General features: G+C 35.3%; 2 protein-coding genes across 6 annotated transcripts in view; one reads left to right on the top strand and one right to left on the bottom strand.

Moving 5' to 3' along the window:
- The window catches only part of LOC107728864 (telomerase-binding protein EST1A-like), a 19,808-nt gene extending 17,283 nt beyond the window's left edge, over window positions 1–2,525 (top strand). Inside the window, exons 18-19 of one of the 2 annotated variants that reach the window (XM_016539159.1) lie at window positions 796–877; window positions 1,290–2,525. In XM_016539159.1, the coding sequence (XP_016394645.1) occupies window positions 796–877; window positions 1,290–1,420 (213 nt within the window). In that variant the 3' untranslated portion in view covers window positions 1,421–2,525. Of the gene's footprint in view, window positions 1–795; window positions 878–1,289 lie in introns of those variants that run through there. The other variant, XR_001638516.1, reaches the window with a different exon arrangement.
- A 579-nt stretch (window positions 2,526–3,104) lies between these two features.
- On the bottom strand, window positions 3,105–18,764 carry LOC107728865 (probable palmitoyltransferase ZDHHC20). 4 transcript variants are annotated; one of them, XM_016539160.1, is made up of 14 exons: window positions 18,596–18,764; window positions 16,611–16,637; window positions 16,289–16,383; window positions 15,086–15,206; window positions 14,174–14,243; window positions 14,059–14,091; window positions 13,822–13,942; window positions 12,930–12,965; window positions 12,321–12,453; window positions 11,337–11,463; window positions 10,085–10,168; window positions 8,314–8,423; window positions 7,984–8,031; window positions 3,105–4,853 (listed from the first exon to the last, which is right to left on the bottom strand). In XM_016539160.1, exons 1-13 carry the CDS (start codon window positions 18,711–18,713, stop codon window positions 7,988–7,990), a joined length of 1,119 nt encoding a protein of 372 aa, XP_016394646.1. In that variant the 5' UTR covers window positions 18,714–18,764; the 3' UTR covers window positions 3,105–4,853; window positions 7,984–7,987. The 4 variants fall into 4 exon arrangements, with proteins under 4 accessions (XP_016394646.1, XP_016394649.1, XP_016394648.1 ...); XM_016539163.1 differs by having other exon boundaries at window positions 16,611–16,815; window positions 18,696–18,710; XM_016539162.1 differs by having other exon boundaries at window positions 16,611–16,815; window positions 18,596–18,672.
- Window positions 18,765–19,765: the final 1,001 nt, after the last annotated feature.

The raw sequence follows: 19,765 nt of genomic DNA, 5'->3' as shown, positions 1-19,765 counted from the left end.
AGTACGTTTTCATATTTAAAGGATTTGCCACTGATGATTCAAACGCGAGTTCTGAGCAGTGTAGAGTAGCGCTTGTTGTTTGTCATTTCTCCGATCACAAATGCAGACATGGTTTTATGTTTACGTGGCGCTATGCAACGCAACGCGTAAAAACACAGTATAAGTCATTATAATCCATAATTATGTCCCCACTGGATGCAATAAATTGAGGTATTCGGCCAATCACAACGCACTAGATAGCTGGCCAATCAGAGCACACCGAACTATGTCACCTTTTTGACCTCTTGTGAGTTTGCAGGTATGTTTAATTATTTTATGCACCAGTCAAGCACTTATTTTTATAATATAACTTACTTATTTTTATAATAACTTATGATCAATCTAAATAATTAACTTGCATATTTTTTTTTCAGAATTATTTTAGTTTAGTGATTACACAAATGAATTTTGAATAGATCTGAAATTAACACTTCAGTCTAATTCAGAACTGAATTTAACTCTGAAGCTACTTTTGATTCTGAAGTTCAAATCAGAGATGCTTTTAAAATCATCTGTCTTTAGACTCTCATAAGTAACACGACAGACAGACTGCAGATGATTAGTCTAACGATGACCTTCAGGGAACGTAAGACTCAGACACGGTTCTATGGTGCGCACCCAAGTTCGGAAAATGGCTTGCACATCAACAAGCAACTCTAGTGTGGAAAAAAACCTTAAGAAGTTCAGAAATGCACACGAGACTTTAAGCTCTATTTTAAAGCCGCCCACTCATTGTGTGTCTCTCTGTCTCCCCAGGGCAACAACGATGATGTCATCCTGTCCTGCTGTCTGCACTACTGTCAGGACAAAGCCAAGGACTTCATGCCTGCTGAGAGAAGTCAGTTCACTTACTTTTACTTGTTGGGGCAATTCAAACGGGGTGCACTTTTGCATTACATCTGAATTTGTTTTTAATTATCAATCCATTTTCACAGTTTTACGGCATCTGACTTTATGATTGCTATGTTTTGCAAAAAAATGCAAAAAATGAAACTCAGGCCATCCTAGATGTAGATGAGTTTAGGGCTGCAAAACGATTAATCCCGATTAATCGCGTTCAAAATAAAAGTTTAAACATGTAAAAGTAAAAACATGTATGTGTGTGTATTTATATATACATAATAAATATCCACGGTACACACACATATAGTATGTAAACATGAACTTTTATTTTGAATGCGATTAATCGCGATTAATCGTTTTGCAGCCCTAGATGCATTTGTTTCGTCATCATGTTTTGTATTCTCCAGATGGGCTGGTGAGGTTACGCAGGGAGGTGGTCTTGCTCACGGATGACCGCAATCTGCGAGTCAAAGCTCTCACACGCAACGTACCAGTCCGGGACATCCCAGCATTCCTGATCTGGGCTAAAGTAGGCTGAAGCACAGAACTGACCTACCGCTGTACAAACCAATCATCCTCCACTGCAAAAGTTGGGAGGAGATGAAGAAATTGTCACACAGAGAGGATGAATATTAAGGGGAGAAATACTACAAGCTTTTTGTCAAACCGACAAAAAAAAGAGCGGAGTGACACATCAAGCCACTTTACAAGAAAGAAATGAGGATTTTCCCCTTACAACGCAGCGTGCATAGACAACCGCTTACTTCTGAGGGTGAGATAGACACGATTGGAGGGGGTTGACACCAGCTTAGCTGATTTGGGGGTTGATTAAAAGCCCGGCTGAAGAGGAAGCGCGTGGGGTGTACGTGTTTGAGCGAGAGAGTGTCAGCTTGTAGTGTTTGTGTGAAGTCACACGTACTGCGGATGAGCTCATTCCAGCGCAAAGGGCCTGCGATTAGGCGAGAGCTCCAGTAGGGGGCGGCTTGAGGCGGTCTCATGCTCCACTTTAGCGGCCCATGAGGCCCTGATTGCGTTTTCATCGCCTCGAAGCATGATTGTTTTGAAGCTCTTATGATTTTTACCTGCTTAAGTTTGCATTGCATTTTTGACTTCAGTTTGGACTGTCAGGTTCTTGTTTTCATTTAGGTCACGTGGTTTAGTTGTAACACCCTCATAACTGTCTGATCTTCTGTAGTAGCATCTTTATAAGTGTGTGAATCCAAGTCAGAATATAAGATTGTAACATCTGAGTGTCGAGTGAATACTGGAGTAATGAATCTGTCATCACAGTAGTTTTTATACAGACTAAAATGAGTTTATCTGTCTCTGAACGGAAATCTGCATTTTTGAGGTCGAGCTAACAGAAAAGTTCTAGTTCCCCCCCTTGGAAATGTTTTCAGATGTTCTGTGCAAATTATTTTCATGTCTGTATTAAGTCGAGTGGTTTGTCTGTGCTTGTGTTTTAGTGTATTTTTTCCATTTCCAAAGCTTAAGTATTGTAGTTCTAATGGGACCTAGTATGTCATCTTGTTACAGTCTTGTCATTGTTTTAATGCTAAAAAATATCATCCTCCTCTTTCTGTTATGTGGTAAGAAACAGCAGAATCTGAATTATTCACCTCTGATTACACTTCTTCCTAATTTGTTTTAGTGTTGTGGATTTAATTAAAACTAATTTCTGAGTTAATCACTTGTGCTGTTTGGCCTGTGCTTCGGTTTGAACTTTAGATGTCACTGTTTTATACTGATTACAGGTTTAATGTCACTGCATTGGAGCAGTTTAACCCCATAATTAGTGCTCATTTAAGATCAGTGTCGCAGCATCATCTGATGTCATTGGAGATCAAAGATCAGCACTGACAACTTTGAGTGTAAATGAGTCAAAGGTTGGTTGGCTGGTTTCAAATATGACAAAAAGGCTTAAGAGATTTTTTTTTCACCAAGCAATGCACTAGGATTTTTTTTATTTTTTTATCAAAGGAAGTGAGCATTTATGTAACCGTTTTAGGTCAAAGGTTTTGATGTAAATCTGAAATGGCTACCAGACCAAAGGCTAACAACTAAATACCCTGCATTTGCAGGACTGTAGATGAGGTCACTTCTGAGTTTATTAAATTAGTTCAACCTAAAAATAAAATTCTGTTAGTCCTATTTTTTCTTACCCAAAACTATTTCCATTATTCCTTTCTCAAACTCAAGCACATGCCCTCATAGTGCAGAAATTTTTTTTATTAAATAATTCTATAATGCATACATTGAATACTTGTTAAATCTGCAAAGTACACACATTAAATTCAATTAGACATGGAGAATCTGTGCAAACTGTTCAGACTTCAGAAACATCTTCAAATATAACATCATGAACCAAACTGGCCTGCAGGGTAAGTACAAAAAAAGCTGAAAATTCTGTACAATTTAAAGAACAAAAATCAAAAAAAGAAAATGGTCCTATATATGTTTGGTATTCAAATTCCAGTAATATATTACATATTCATGAGGGAGTAAGTGATTGATTAGTGAGTTCCTTGATATTAAAATGATTATATTTGGCATAATCACCGTCCTTGCTTGTAAAAATGTTCATAAAGACAATCATGACCTCAGATGAATAGCATGTGACTTCCAGCAGATGCAGCAGCCTATCAGGGATTATTTTTACACGCATGATAGATTTCAGTTGCTATAATTAGGTCAGCTCAAGTCCAGCTATAGAGAGGTCACAACTAAAGCAGTAAATCATCGGCCCTTCAATACTTTTCACATTAACATGCAATAACAAATAGAAAATTCTATAAAAACAAAAAAAAACAAAACCTGATTCAATGACTTCCATGAGCATCGACTCTGAAATGATGAGTTTTAGAGACAGTCTTAAACATATTAACACTCATATCTTGCTCACGCAGAGAAATGCATGTATTTCAGTCACACAAGAGCTTCCTTATGAGGTCAGAGTCCTCCAGTGCAGCTGTAAACAGACCTCGCTGTACATTAACATGTGGAATAAAAACCTCAGCTGTCTTCAAACTTAAACTGAAGGTGGCAAAAGTCTAACATCTTGGCCTGAGTTCCTTCTGTAATAAACAACTGAGTGTTGTGTGCTACACAACCTGGAAATCTTAAGTGTGCTTACTCTCAAGATTCACTATCTGCTGCCAAATTTAACCCTCATTTGAAGGCACAAAGCTGATAGTATAATGCTAAGGGGCATGGGGTTTGGAAAAAATTAAATCATTTAAATGCAGCGAAAAAAAATAGTGTTAATAAATGGGTAGTTGCTAGATCTCACTGAATACTAAATAGAGTTTTCCACAAATAGAGTACATTAATGTAAAGATCTAGAGTGAAAGTATTAAATACCTCAGTGCACTTTCTTCTGAACAAAATACTTGAGAAACTCCTAATAGCTGAGGTTGAAGCTGCTGTGTAGTGAAATGTAACTTAACTGAACATCACGTTCTAATCAAATTCTGCAATATACTTTTCATGTTCATTCAGATCCATAAACATCAGCATTCCACTCAAATCCTTGGTGACAAAAGTGCATCTTGGGTAGCAACACCTGCCTGACTTTTTTGGTCTACAAAAATTAAGTCGTCCCAGAGATAATCCAGTATAAATACTGTACATTATACATTGGACAGAGCATCCTGAAGGTCATTTTAGGGTATTTTGGTCAAATAAATGTGCATGTTTGGAGAAAAGAAAGTGTGTTAGTCACAACATCAGAAACCCCAGTGAAAGAGCTGTCGAGTTGAGTGGATGTTTGGTGTGAAGAGCTTGAGAGTCTGTGGATATGAGTGCAGGGAGATGCATCCACCACAGCGACGCGCTGCAGGTCGTTTCCATATGAGACAATGCTGCTGCTAACCTTAAGGCATGATATCTGAGGACTGTGTGCTCCTTCACATGAGGTCTTATGACAACAGTACTCTTCAGAGAGAAAAACATCCTGGGGCCATTCCAAAGTCCTGTAAGCAAAGAGAAAACTTAAGTAAACAACTTTTGTGCAAAGATAACTAGAATTTTAATTGCTAAAATGACTAGTTGAACTAATCTTTCAGAAATGAGAAGTCCATACAACAACTGTGATGATGATTATGATGACAGAGAGGAAGGATATAGTTGAATTCACTTTCAGAATGATTTTTTTTCTTCAGCTGATGAACACAAACTTTCAAAGAAATTAATGTACTACATTTTAGTGTGACAATGTTTTTTTTTATTTATTATTTAGTATTTTAGGAGATTTTACAGTACTAAATTATAGTTATGATCAATTTATTACCTGTTTTTTGAGCATAGACCCAAAAATTAACATTTCCAAGTTAAACTCATAAATCTCGAATGCTTTGGAGAACAGACTTAAGTTTGGTCTCTTTTTAAAGAAGACACCTGGCAGATTATTGCGAAGTTTAAAAGTGAAATGAAAAGTGTAAAAAGTGACGAATTGGTCCCTAAACTACAGTAGTGTTTTTGTGCATTTTTCATAAACTAACAGTTTAAAAATGTGAAATATATAATTTCCAAAACATGCTGATGATGATTATGATGACAGAGAGGAAGGATATAGTTGAATTCACTTTCAGAATGATTTTTTTTCTTCAGCTGATGAACACAAACTTTCAAAGAAATTAATGTACTACATTTTAGTGTGACAATGTTTTTTTTTATTTATTATTTAGTATTTTAGGAGATTTTACAGTACTAAATTATAGTTATGATCAATTTATTACCTGTTTTTTGAGCATAGACCCAAAAATTAACATTTCCAAGTTAAACTGTCATAAATCTCGAATGCTTTGGAGAACAGACTTAAGTTTGGTCTCTTTTTAAAGAAGACACCTGGCAGATTATTGCGAAGTTTAAAAGTGAAATGAAAAGTGTAAAAAGTGACGAATTGGTCCCTAAACTACAGTAGTGTTTTTGTGCATTTTTCATAAACTAACAGTTTAAAAATGTGAAATATATAATTTCCAAAACATGCAAAAAATAAAAACCCTCTAAAAAAAATCAAAGCTAAAAATCTTTAGTTGTGTTCCAAATTTGAAGTTGATATCTCAAAATATGAGCTTTCAAGTAAGATTTTGTTTGGGTGCAGTACCAAACATTTCTACTAGATGAAATTTGCTTCCCACTCGTTTCCAATGTGGTCATTTTCAACCGTGAACAATACAAGTGTCTATTTTTCCGAATCATGTCCATGATTTTTTTTTCAAAACCTTTAGCAAGTTTCAAACCATTCAGATGAAGGAGAAAAAAAAAAGTAAAAAAAAAACCAAACCCAAAATTTGCCGGTCAAACGTGAGCCTGAGCATTTAAAGCAGCACATGGAATAACTGCAGCTCGCGCCTATCATAAACAGAAAGTTATTATCCATTGGTGTGGATGCTAATATATTAATAGTCATCATTCTTGGTGTGAACGGGCCTTAAAGGGTTAGTTCACCCAAAAATGAAAATTAGCCCATGTTTTACTCACCCTCATGGCATTCTAGGTGTATATGACTTTCTTCTTTTAGACGAATCCAATCGGAGTTATATTAAGAATGATCCTTGCTTTTCCAAGCTTTATAATGGCAGTAGGTGGGTGTTTTTTTCAACAGTCCAAAAGTAGTCAAATAAAGCGTATCCATCCATAATAAAATGTGCACTCACACAGCGAATCAATGCGTTTTTGTAACAAAAATATCCATATTTAAAACGTTATAAACACTTTTCTCTCACTTCCGCTGTCATACGTGCAAGCCGTTCCGGGCGGATGACGTAGGACGCAGGTGTAGCACATGTGCCGGTGATTAGTGACGCAGAAGCGCGGAGGAGAGACAGCAAAACAAAACGCCCGTCACAAATTAGAAGCACAAAACAAGGATTTGTAAAGAAAAATGTCTGAGGATATCGATAGAAGCCAAGAGGAGACTGGTTTTCTTTTGCTTAAGTATGGAAACTTTGCTTCCTTTGCTCCTGTAAACAAACTCGCGAAACTAGCATATCTCACCACGCATACATCCTACGTCACCCGCCGGAACAGCTTCCGGTGTACGACAGCAGAAGTGAGAAAAGTGTTCATAACGTTTTAAATATGGATATTTTTCTTACAAAAACACATCAATTCGCTACAGGAGGACTTTACCCATGTCCTGGCGCTGTGTGAGGCACATTTCATTATGGATGGATGCGCTTTATTTTACTACTTTTGGACTGTTGAAAAAAACACCCACCTACTGCCATTATATAGCTTGGAAGAGCAAGGATCATTTTTAATTTAACTCCGATTGGATTCATCTAAAAGAACAAAGTCATACACACCTAGGATGCCATGAGGGTGCATAAAACATGGGCCAATTTTAATTTTTGGGTGAACTAACTAACCCTTTAAACAACCATTCATACCTATAGCTATAAAGCTAAAAATACTTTTATATGTCCTCATCACAACTATACAGAGGAATAATCACTTCCAGAATGGTTTTTCCTGGCAATGAACAATAAAACTTTGACAACCAATCAGACTCCACCAGACTTGAACAAGCTAGAGCATTTAATTGCACTCATAACAAACAATGATATCATCTGTTGGTGTGGATGCTAATATAGTTATCATCATAACTAGCTCTATAGCTATCATTCTTGGTGTGCACAGGACTTTACTGCTCTTTACTGAATCAGTCTGATGAATCTTCTGAATGAAACCACTGTCACACCAGCCCAAATGAAATCCCTCAACCTCAGTGACAGTAAAGGCCCGTTCACTCCAAGAACGATAACTATATTAGCATCCACACCAGCGGACGATATTGTCTGTTTATTCTAAGCGCATGCACGTCTGCCGCTTTAAATTCTAAAGCTCGTTGTAGCAGGATTGATTCTGATTGGGTGTCAATGTTTTTATTGTTCAGCAGCTGGAAAAAAATAGTTCTTAAAGTGATTCCAACCATATCGTTTCTCTGTGCTTTTATCGTTATAGCTGTCTTGTGGACTCTCCTATTCTTTAATATTGAAGACGATTTTTAGAACTATATATTTATAATTATCTTTATAGTTACCGTCCTTGGTGTGAACAGGCCTTAACACTGGCTGGATGTTCAAACTGAAGACTTACCTGATTATGACTCATTCTCCATGGTAATTGAAACAGGCTGACATACCTCTGCAAGACAAACCCATACAGATCGGTTTCATAAATGCATACATTTCCTTATATTACAGTGTAATCAGCCGACTACATTAGGAAGCAGGCGAGTGTATATTAAGGAACCGTGCGTCTCAGTAAAGCTTCAGGGAAATCATTGGATTTTTAATACTGTCTAATCGAAGTCAAGGTATCGGTATCGAAAAATTTTGAACGATACCCAGCCCTACTAGTGATGCCTCAAAAAATTCAGTGTTCTCTGGCATATATGAGGGGTGTGAAAGCTGAGTGTTGACGTACCGATGTTCGCCTGGCTGCTGTCTTTCTGCTCCTCAGAGTGCATATCGTTGCCAAGGAGATGATTCTGTGACTCACTCAGAGGTCTGGGGTTTGTCTGTGCATCAACAGTGCTGTTAACATAACAACCATTACGTGTCAGTCACAAATGTTTATGGATGTTTTCACTGGCCTCACCTCACATTACACTATACCATTAATGACTATGTTTCTGGGAAAACAGATCTGGGATTAAAAAAGGTTCGACATAATGATATGATCTGAAACAGCTGAGGGGAAAAATAATCTATAGTAGTTTAAGTCGTCATCATGACAAACTGCAGAATTATACTGTCACAGGGCTCCAGACTAACTATTTTTACTAGGAGCACTGTAGCCCCTGACTAAACATTTTTAGGAGCACAAGCAGAAAATTTAGGGGCACACCTTAAACCAGCCTGCAATGCAATCATTCACATATTTTCCCCATTTTAACTGTATTACTGACAAATGCTTTGATAATAAATAGACTTACCTCATAGAAACTACAATGTGCAGTATTCTTTTAATTTTAGAGGGATATGACAAATATATATATAAATCGTTTTGCATTAATAAGTGCGGTTACTAAAAATATTACATGTTCCATTTCTTGTTTATTTCATGTTTATACACATTTGACAGTAAAGCACTAAGCTTGAGTTGGGAAGCTTACAAAATGTATTTTATTAACAACAGTAACGTGCAAAATCAAATTTTTATGTAGAAAAGGTATATAATGTACTCTTATTAAATGTACCATTATTCTTCTATAGTCTTATATGGAACTGACTAACAACTTCAGTGATTATGAGCACTTTGCACATTTATGAGCACAAAGCACTTTGTAACTTTTCTTACTTCATAGTTCATACACACACAAAAAAGAGCAAAACTCTGACAAAATCTGATTTCTTGATTATTTGATATTTTATAAGTGATTTTATAATTGTTATTTTATAATTTCAAAATATAAAGGAAAAAACTATAAATGAATGACTAATAAGCCAATAAGTGCTCCTCTGCTGCCATCTACAGGTTATAATGGTGATTTGATGATTTTTTTTTTTCCACAAGTGTTTGTTCACCACAGTATATTTTGGTCATCCCATTAAAAATAACATATAAATTGGATCATTTTGGAGCTTTAAAGTGCTCGAAACATTTGTGTGAAATGCTTGAAAGTAACTGAAAACTGCTTGAATTTCTCTCTCAAAAGGTTGTACAAACCCTGAAAGGAATGATGAATGAAATGAATGTAATAACATTCGACTATTTCTGCCACAACACCATGGTTATAGTTAGCGTTACTGGTTTTCTGGTTTTCTATGTCAGCGCCGTTTGATCTGTTTATAACAGAGATTTCTGTGCAGAATTTGAATGCTTTTCATTAGATCTCGCAGCAACCTTTATTCATTCTGCGGCGAATTCAAACGCTTCTCACTGGATCTCGCAGCGCTGTGTTGTAACAGTGTTGCGAACTCAACTTTGGCTCCCAAGTAAAGCTATTCTGAGCTCGGACAAGTTTGTTTGCGTCGCGGTCCGCGCAGCTCAAACGAGTAGCGCAATTTAGTTTTGCTTTCATTTCGTTTGCCGTTTGATGTTTCACATATGCAACAGAAATGGCAGTTTCTCGCTTACGAGTTGAACAACGCGGTGGTCGCACCAGTGCTCAAAAATTACTCGCACCGGCAGTCTGGAGCCCTGTGTCATTCAAGTGACTAGTGGTATTGTTAACAAATGAGATTATAATTACCATTTAATGGCCTGGTGTTCAACATTGCCTTGCTCTGAGTCAACGTTGACTAGGCGGGTAGGGAATGTGTAGCCGTCACCCAAACTAGAGGAAAAAAACAGTTAACAGTTACCATAACCTGCCAAAAACATCTCATGAGAATGCTTATAAATTTAATATTAACATGAATTTAAAATGTGTTATTCACGGTCTTAATACACATTCCTGCACTGAATTGTGAATGATTAATTAGTGTACCATTATTCCAAAGAAAAAAAAAAGTTTACGTTTTGTAATCTTTAATTGAAATGCAGAGAAAAACTCTTCCTCTTAAACACTGTAAAATCCCAAATGTAGTGCCCTATGAAATCCGTTTTATTTTTTTCCAAATTCCATTTTTTCCCGTTTTAATTTCTCTGGGTTCCGTATTTTTCAGTTTTAATTTGTCACAATTTTACAGCAATGTTAATAAAAATTAAAAATGTATGGCCCTATAAAATACATTTTCAAATTCAGGTATATTTTGACCAAATTCTGTGTTTTCCATTATTTTTCTGGATTCCAATTTAATGGTTTTATTAAATTTTAATAATCAATAGCATCTCTAATTGATCTAATTAACTGATTTCATTAAAAAATATAAACTTTTTTTTTTTGCCAGAAATTATTCTAGCAAAAAAATTTTCTGGTAAATATTCCTTAAAGAATAATGTTTTAATAATTTTATTAGCAGTAGTAGTACTAACATTACATTAAGTAATATATTTCTGCCAAAGATTCTTCAAGTTAAACCAAACTTTTATTTTGACGGGTTGCTGTGAAGACCTTTAGGTTTCTGTTAGTATATGATATGACGATAGTTTTTCTCAAAAGAAACGGTAAAATGCTCATGAAGCATGACTCTCAGAGCAGTTCTAGAGATCATGTTCATGTATTCATGTACTCATATATTGAGGCAACAGAGGCTGAAAACACCGTGAGTGTGTGTAGTAAACGAAAGCGCACGTCTGCGCCATTCATTCACACAGAGACACGCAGAACATGCGGGATTCATATTTAAATGGTATTTTTGCAGCTTAATATTCACACTCTAGTCCAAATCTCGTTTTGATTTAGGTATTCTGACCTACGTTTGATTTATTAAATTCCGTGACATTCTGCGTTATACGGTAAATTCCATTTTTATGACTGGATTCCGCATTTTCGCCCATGTTTTCCTCATCGTAGAAATCATAGGGCCCTACAAATGATGCTTGATGGATGTGTTTTGTACCTGCTGTAAAGGGGCATGCACCAACACTTCTTCTGGTCTCCAAACACCTGGGTGACATTCTTGCGGAAGCCCACAGTGAAGCCATTTTTATCTGGGCCATTTCTGAACACCGGTGCCCTGAACGCCTCTAAACAGACGGATGAGAGATTAGATTGCGGTCTGTTCCTGCTCTACACGACACAAATGACACCCTTAACTTTAGAACAAACTTTGGGAGGTGCATCAAAACTGCATTGTAGGGCACAGAATAGTTTTTCTTCCTTCTTGAAGTTTGACCTAAATATTGTTCATAAGCACGCCCACAATCCACCCCCACATTCATTTACATTTCACTTCTATCAGCAAAGTTTTATTTGTTGTCTGAACATGTGACTTGCCAGTAAGAAACGATAATGAAAAATAGGTAAAAATATGGAACAAAGAGATAGGAGGACTAGAAGAACAAACGGTGACAGGAACAAGGGAATATCAACCTGGACTGAAATTCTTCGAGGAAGTAATTAGAATCTAAATAAGCAATAATTGTATTTACTAGACAGGCATTTCCTGAAAGAAACAGCAGTGTTCGCAGTGTACCAAAAGACAACAAACCACAATTATTTAAAGAACTATAAGAAAAATAAGCTGAAGAATAAGGAGAGGGAGAAGGAGGAGGAGCAAATATTAATAACATTTCAATAGTTGGAGATGATTTCAACTAAAAGTATGAGGAGAAAGAGGAGGAAAGGAAGGAAAAGAAAGAGAAGTAAAATAATAAGGAGACAGAGGAATAAAAGCCTCCATCTCCTTATTCTTCTAATTCTTTCTTCTCCTTCCTTTCCTCCTCTAAGACAACAACAACAACATTTCAACCAAAAAAAGATCATAAAAAGGAGAAGGAAAAGGAGGAGATGAAAAAAAAGCAAGCAACAACAACACTCTTACAGTTAGAAATGAACTAAAAAGTATAAGAAAAAGAAGCAGCAAGTATTAATATCATCTTACCTATAGTGGTTCTGTTTTTTCCCACGAGCCACAGGTGGTAGCTGAAGAGTGACAGGATACTGATGAAGAACATGGCCGCCACAAAGAACAGGAACAACACGTGGAACTTTGCATGAGTGTCTGGCAGGTGATTCTGTTGAGCAAGAAAGCAGAACATGAGATATTGACAAAAAGGTGTTTTTTTTGGGGATAGGTTCATAAAATATTCCAGTGTAGTTCGCAATATTTCATTAAACTACAAAAATTACCATCCCAAACACACCACTGGTTGAGCCAGTGCTGCTATCAAACTATAGGGCAAAAAAATTACACACATTACCTTTAATATCATCAGATGTCCACAACTGTTTACTGCCATCAGATGTAGTTGTAGAGCTCAAGAAAACCTGTTGATCTTACAGCCTCAACACTAACATCCATGTCTGGTAAGAACTGACTGCCGTACCACTAAAAAGCATCTGTATATGTAATATGCTAAACTGCACTCTTTATTGCAACACTGCTGTTTATTTTAATCAGTAAGAGAATACCAAGCAAAATGAGTCAACAGTGCAACACAAAACCAATGCCCACAGTCACAACAGTGCAAAGCAAGCGTGAGTGGTTTACCTCCGGGCAATGCTCTATAGCCCTCCGTCTGCAAAGCTTCAGACAAAGTGTTAAAAACACAGACAGAATGTTAGAAGCAGACACATCCCTTTTTTCTTCCTTCTTTCTGTGTCTCAAGAACTGACACGCACACACAAAGATCATTGCATGGCATTTACGAATATTAATGTTTTAGTAAAAATATATGGAGGAAATGTTATATTAGTGCATATAAATGAAAAAAATTCAGCATCCACTGCCATTCAAAAGGCTGGTTTTGGTATGATTTTTAATCTTTTTGAAAGAAGTCTCAAATCAACAAAGCGGCTTATTTTATTCAAAAAATTGTAATCAAAAGTACAATTAAAAAAATAGCAAAATTGTAAAAATATTATTACTATTTACTGTTTTATATTTTGTGACACTTAAGTGTCACATTATTCTTCAGAAATCATTCTAATATGCTAATTTTGTGCTCAAGAAACATTTATCATTATTACTGATGTTAAAGACGGTTGTGCTGCTTAATTTTATTTATTTTTTTAGGATTCTTTGATAAATAGAAAGTTTTATTTGAAATAGAAATCTTTATACTCAGTCTTTATATTTGCCCCTTAAAATAATTTAAACTCAAATTTATTTATTTAGTGTGTAGCTGTGTAATAAGCAGGATATAGTAAGCTAAATAAATCCAAAATCCTCTCCCTGAGGTTTATTTTGTGATGACCACCTGACTGTACATTAGCCTTCACATAATTCTTTAGGCTATTCGCAGTTCATTTTCATGCAGACAGGAGAACAGATTAATGGAAAGACAAGCTGAAGTTGACTCTCTGAAATAGCAGAAGGTGAGAAGCGAGAAGTGTGATAAATGAAAGGAATCAGATGTCTTTGTGTGAATGTGTGGACTTACTGTCCAGAACTTGATAAAGTACTGCAAAACTGTGGCGGCGATGTAGACGCAGTACAGCATAGAGTACGCCAGGAACAGCACAAAAAACTTATAGTTGGAGAATCCAACACAGTTATTAACCCTGGAAGAACACAGAGAAAAACACAGAGTTATAAGCTACATAGTAGCTAAAGCACCGAAAACAGATTATGTGGCAACTTCAGATTACAAACTGAACGCATCCCCAGATGTACGTACCATGGACAGTGGTGATCCATTTTCAGGACGCATCTGGGAAAAACAAAAAGGATCAAAATACATATTGTGCAAATCCAATACAAGCAAGGCAACTATGTTTTCTGAGTGGACTCACCTGTCACAGGTGGAGCAGTGATGACATCTGTCCGGTTTGATCAACTGACAGCGGTCACAGTACCGGATAGCTGAGGAAGACAGAGGACTCATTAAAAAAAACTGAACATTGTGTCACTAGTATAGACATGGATAGATACACAACTATTCAAATGTTTGAGGTCAGGAAAAAGGTTTATAATATATATATATATATTTTTTTTTTTTTTTAAATGCTATTCTTTAGAACTTTCTATTAATCAAAGAATACTGTAATAAGATTATCACAGCTTCAACAAAAATATTAAGCAGCACAACTGTTTTCAACAGTGCCAACTATTAAAAAAAATTCTTCTAGAGCACCAAATCAGCATATTAGAATGATTTCTGAAGGATCATGTGACACTGAAGACAGGATTAATGATGCTGAAAATTCAGCTTTGCATTACAGAAATAAATTATATTTATAATAATAATAATAACTTAAAATAGAAAACAGTTGTTTTACATTGTAATATTTCACCATATTACAGTTTTTACTCCATTTGTAATTAAATAAATGCAGTGGTCGTGATGATAGCCTTTTAGAAATATTAACAAAATCTTACTGACCTCAAACTGTTGAATGGTAGTGTATAAGTCAAAGACACAATTCAGCCAATCACAATTCAGTATGCAAATATTAAAAACAAAAAAAATATTTATCATTTAATGCTTTTAAATTTTTATATGACATATGTTATCACCGTAACAGTTTGAGTAAAAAAGTTGATGCAAACTTTAACACATTTTGTGTTATAAGTTATACGTTTTAAATATACTTTCAAAAGGTACACAAACTTATTAGTGGTTGGGGCTGAAATAAATGCAGAAGAACATTATTAAAAAAAGAAGAATGGGGGTTTTCAATGCCATTGTAAGTTTTTAAGCTTACCCCCAGATCCTGTGCGTGTATATACGGGCAAATTTCTGGCCACTCTCTTCAGGATTTCCTGCTGGGCCTCTGAATTCTCCTCTTTCTCATACAGCTCTTTGTCTGCTTTAGGGAGACAGAACTAAGAGAGACAACAGGATGTTAGATGGAGATGTGTATGAGAATAGACCAATGTGAATCTGCATATGCAACTAAATTCAACCAGATATTCTCATTTTTAACAAAGACACTTTTAGTATAATTTTTGCCATCTTTATTGACAAGAGACATGACGAAATTCTGTGAGCCGGACTTGTTTGAGCATGTGTGCTAACTACTAAGCCACAACTCACATCCCACAGGCAGTTCAAACCACCTATTTTCTTTTCACATCTTTCTTCCTCTTCTCTGTCATTATATTTTGTGGTAATAAAACTACAGAGCAGCCAGAGTTTAAAGGCTCCCGCTGCTGCTGCTGCTCCTCCAGATGTGAGGAACATTACAGAGCCTGAAGCCAACCACAGACACATTACAGTATGATAATTATTTTGCTCCCACACAGCCCAGGTGGAATGAGAACCTGAGAGCCAAGCAATAAGAAATCATTAACAAGATCTAGACGAGTGCAGTGTTGTTTTAGTAAAATTTAAATACTATTATATTTGTTTTATGCCTTTTATTTTAATATTCTCAGTTTATTTCAGTTTGTTTTAATTTAATTTTTTCTATTTAGCTTTAATTTATTTACTATTTCAGTTTTAGTCATTTTAGTACTTTTGTATATCTGCTAGTTTCCAAAGCAACAGTTCCTATTTTTTATTATTTATTTTACTTTATCATCCAATAGTTTTATTTTATTTTAGCTTTATTTTGATTTTAATAGTTTTAGTTAACAATAACAACACAGGACTACTGAATCTAAACATGTCTGTTCTGATAGTGTTACGAAGAGGAAAAAACAATGCTACATGCAAATAATACAGTGCCTAATAATTAAAATATCTATAAAATCAGCCATTTAAGACGGTGTATCTATTAATTCATCTGTGACTTGGTAGAGGTTAGACAGATGGCAACATGGACAAGTTGTACAACTTGCCCACATTCTCAGAAAACAGCAACAGAAATAGACTATGTAAAATAAAATATGGCTCAGACTATATTAAACATTAAATATGTAAATAAAGGAACAAAAACAGAGAGACAAATAGAGAGAAAGAGTACCTCTTTTGAGGGGCTGGCAGGCTTGGAAATGATGGTCTTCCAGTAAGACCATATGAACACGAAGAAAAAGACGTGAAACACTATCAGATAAATAACTGCAAGAAAAACAGCATGAGGGGAATTTTAGTAAAACAAATCATAATTCATACTTACTTAATAACACAATAATAGCTGTTACTTCATAATCTAAATGGGATGTTTTGTTCATTCTGGTGTGACAAAACGTGATTAAGAGAACAGCAGGAGGCCAGATTAGCTAAGAAAAGGATTTGTTAACTGTTAAGCAATATTGTGTGCTTGGTTACACTGGAGTTCCTCTTACCTTGCTCCTCTGTGTTGGCGATTGTGTCTGCAGAGAGAAAGAACAAGAAGCAAAGGTCTATCAGCAATCCCATCAAGAACAACTGGCCCAATTCACAAAGCCATCTGCTGAGTGCTGGGATACCACTAATTCTCTCTCAGCACCCTTCCAGTTCCCACCAGATCAGCCCAGTAAGGCCAGAGCGCCGGGCGACTGGTACTGCCATCTGGTCAGAAAGAGCCTTGTGTCCATCACGGATGGAATACCCTGGTTGTCATGACGACTCAACAAGTGACTGACAGATGCATGTCGTGAAGGCACAGTCAGTGAAATCTCTGACAGTAGGAGTCGGTTTTTTAAAAGAGATTTTTTTTTTAATAGTTAAATATTTGTTTTCATTATACATTCATTTTTATTTTATTAAACATTTTAATAAGTGTTTAAATATTTATTTTAATAATCTTTTATGAGAGTTTGTCATTGATGTTCCAACCCTTGCTTCATTTGTGAACTTAAAGGTTAAATAATCTGATTTGCAATTTTAATTGCTACTCTTTTGTTAATTAACTATTATTATTTTATTAAATATTTCAATCAATTATTAAATATTTAATTTAATAATTAAAAAGTACTTTCAAAGTCAAAATATGTAGGATGTTTAAATGTATGCATCATATATAACGTTTTTTTTCATTTTCCTTTATTTTTTCAACTTGGTTAATGTATGTCTCACTGGTGTTAGATTGTACTAATCTATGATTTATTACTGCTTAAATTCATCTTTTATGAGAGTTTGTCACTCATGTCACAACCCTTGTTTCATTTGTTAAATAAAATTTAAATAAAAAAGCTAGTCAATTTGAACTTTTCCTTTCAACTCTCATAGGTCACCATGAGTTCATCATGTCAAAGATTTAAAAGACTCTACAAACCTTCACAGCAAAAAGGAGGGGAAATCAATAAGGAAGGATTCATAATATATCACTGCACTTTACTAGGGTAATAAATGGACCTCAAAACACAATGAAATTAGTATTTTTAGACACCGATGAGGAAGTAATAACTGGGTGGAACTGCAGTGAGTGTAGAGCTCACTGTGAAGTGGTTAACAACAGCTCAAGTTATAGACTTCAACAGCACAGATGTTTACGGTCATTCATGTTTCACACTTTATATCTAAAAAATAATAATAATAATAAAAAAGAATCACGTTTAGCTTTGTTGCAGGACACTTAAATGGACAGTTCACCTATGAAATACAAAAATGATAACAGAATTTTCATTTTTGAGTTAATTATCAGAAGAAAAAAACTGCATTGTGACAATGGAATTTTAAAAATCATAAATATCCCATATAATACATTTTATCAAGTAATGAGATAATCTGTATATAGGATAATTATACATTTTCAGTACAGTATAACATAAAAGTATAGCATAACACACTAAATGACACTGCTAGACATGAACAACTACTCCTCTGACTAATGAAAAACAAGTTTATTAGTCAGGTATCTTCCTGACAGACATACTTTGCTGTATAATCTGCGTTCAGACTGAAATGAGACTATTATTGAAAATAAATATTTTCACGTTCTTTTCAGTGAGACAGCTTCTCATATCTGCTCTTTAATTATCAGGCGTCTCAATCAGTTTAACAGCTGGGCTTAGCTATCGCTCGAGCTTGAACCTGCACTGCATACAATAATTGATATCAAAACACAAGTTCATAAACAATTTATGACATTCGACATGAATTATCCAAAAATATGAGCACTTAGTATACTGAGAAACAATATCAAAACACAAGTTCATAAACAATTTATGACATTCGACATGAATTATCCAAAAATATGAGCACTATACTGAGAAACTGAGCGGAATTTCGATACATATCTGGTACCAGTCAGTTACTGACACTTCCTGCCCAAACCACTGCAACAACTAACCAGCAACTTTTATCTGCTGTGCTCCATTCAGCCAAGAAAACTTAGGTCGACACTTACATATACAGAGCTCCACCACGTAAGCGTAGTAGGACCAGCACACGACCAGGTTGATAAAAATCACAGGTATCCAGGATAAACCCCGTTGACAGCATCTTACCGCATGAGAGGGCGCCATCTTTAATCCGACTCTCGGAAAGAGTGTCGGTGACGTCACGGCACGAGTCTTGTCCGATCTGTGCGCGCGGACAAAAACAAAGAACATTCACAGCAGCAGCACATTAATTCCCCATTATCGGACAATTGCTCTCCAATGTACTCTTTTAAAATGTACTCATAATTCAATAAACGCACAGTTTTATTACATTTATTTATTTATTTATAACATTATATTACATTTACATATTACATTATATTACATTACATATGTATGTAATGTATTACATATGTACGTTACTAATGTTAAATATAGGCTGTATGTGAATGCATTTTCTTAAATAGAAATATATGGAAGTCAAAATATATATTTTAAATGCATTAAAAATATGGTTTAATATATTTTCAAAAATGGACTAAAAATATTTCTTCATCTAGGCTACATAAATATATTTTGAAATATACTTCAGCAAATATATTGTATTAAATATTTTTAATACATGTTTAAGTCAAACCAAGTTAATGTCAAAGTATTTACCGCTGTTTAAATGTGCGCACCATATTGAAACTTACTAATATGCTTTTATTTTTTTCCACTTTTATTTGGTTAATTTACACATGTCATTAATGTTACATTTGATCTATCACTTTTTTAATTAATATTTTTATGAGAATTTGTCATCAGTGTTACAGCTATGGTTTTATTCGTGTAATAAAATAAGAAACAGAACAAAACAAAAGTTAATTTAATATTTCACTTGCAATTCGGAATTACGTCAGCAGAGGGAAGCAGCGCAGTAGTTTAAGCGTCACTGAGTTAAGTCTTACTTAAGTCTGCCATGGACCTTTTTCACATTTCCGGGTTTCTCAGCAGCGGAAGTCGTCATAGTTGGGTTAACTTGAATAGCAGTGAATGGGAGATTACCACAAATATATTTTTTGCATTCCCGTTTGCTCAAATAGCAAAAGAAAACTCCACGATAGTGTTTTCATGACATTCAATAAAAGTAAAAAAATTAAGAGAGACTTATAACGGCTGTCAGAAGAGAGAACAATGTCAAATTTACCGTCCAG

This window comes from Sinocyclocheilus rhinocerous, unplaced genomic scaffold (assembly GCF_001515625.1).
Source record: "Sinocyclocheilus rhinocerous isolate Xijiao unplaced genomic scaffold, SAMN03320098_v1.1 scaffold397, whole genome shotgun sequence".
Classification (NCBI taxonomy): domain Eukaryota; kingdom Metazoa; phylum Chordata; class Actinopteri; order Cypriniformes; family Cyprinidae; genus Sinocyclocheilus; species Sinocyclocheilus rhinocerous.
Note: the sequence above shows the minus strand (reverse complement) of the source record. Positions and strands in the feature narration are given on the sequence as shown.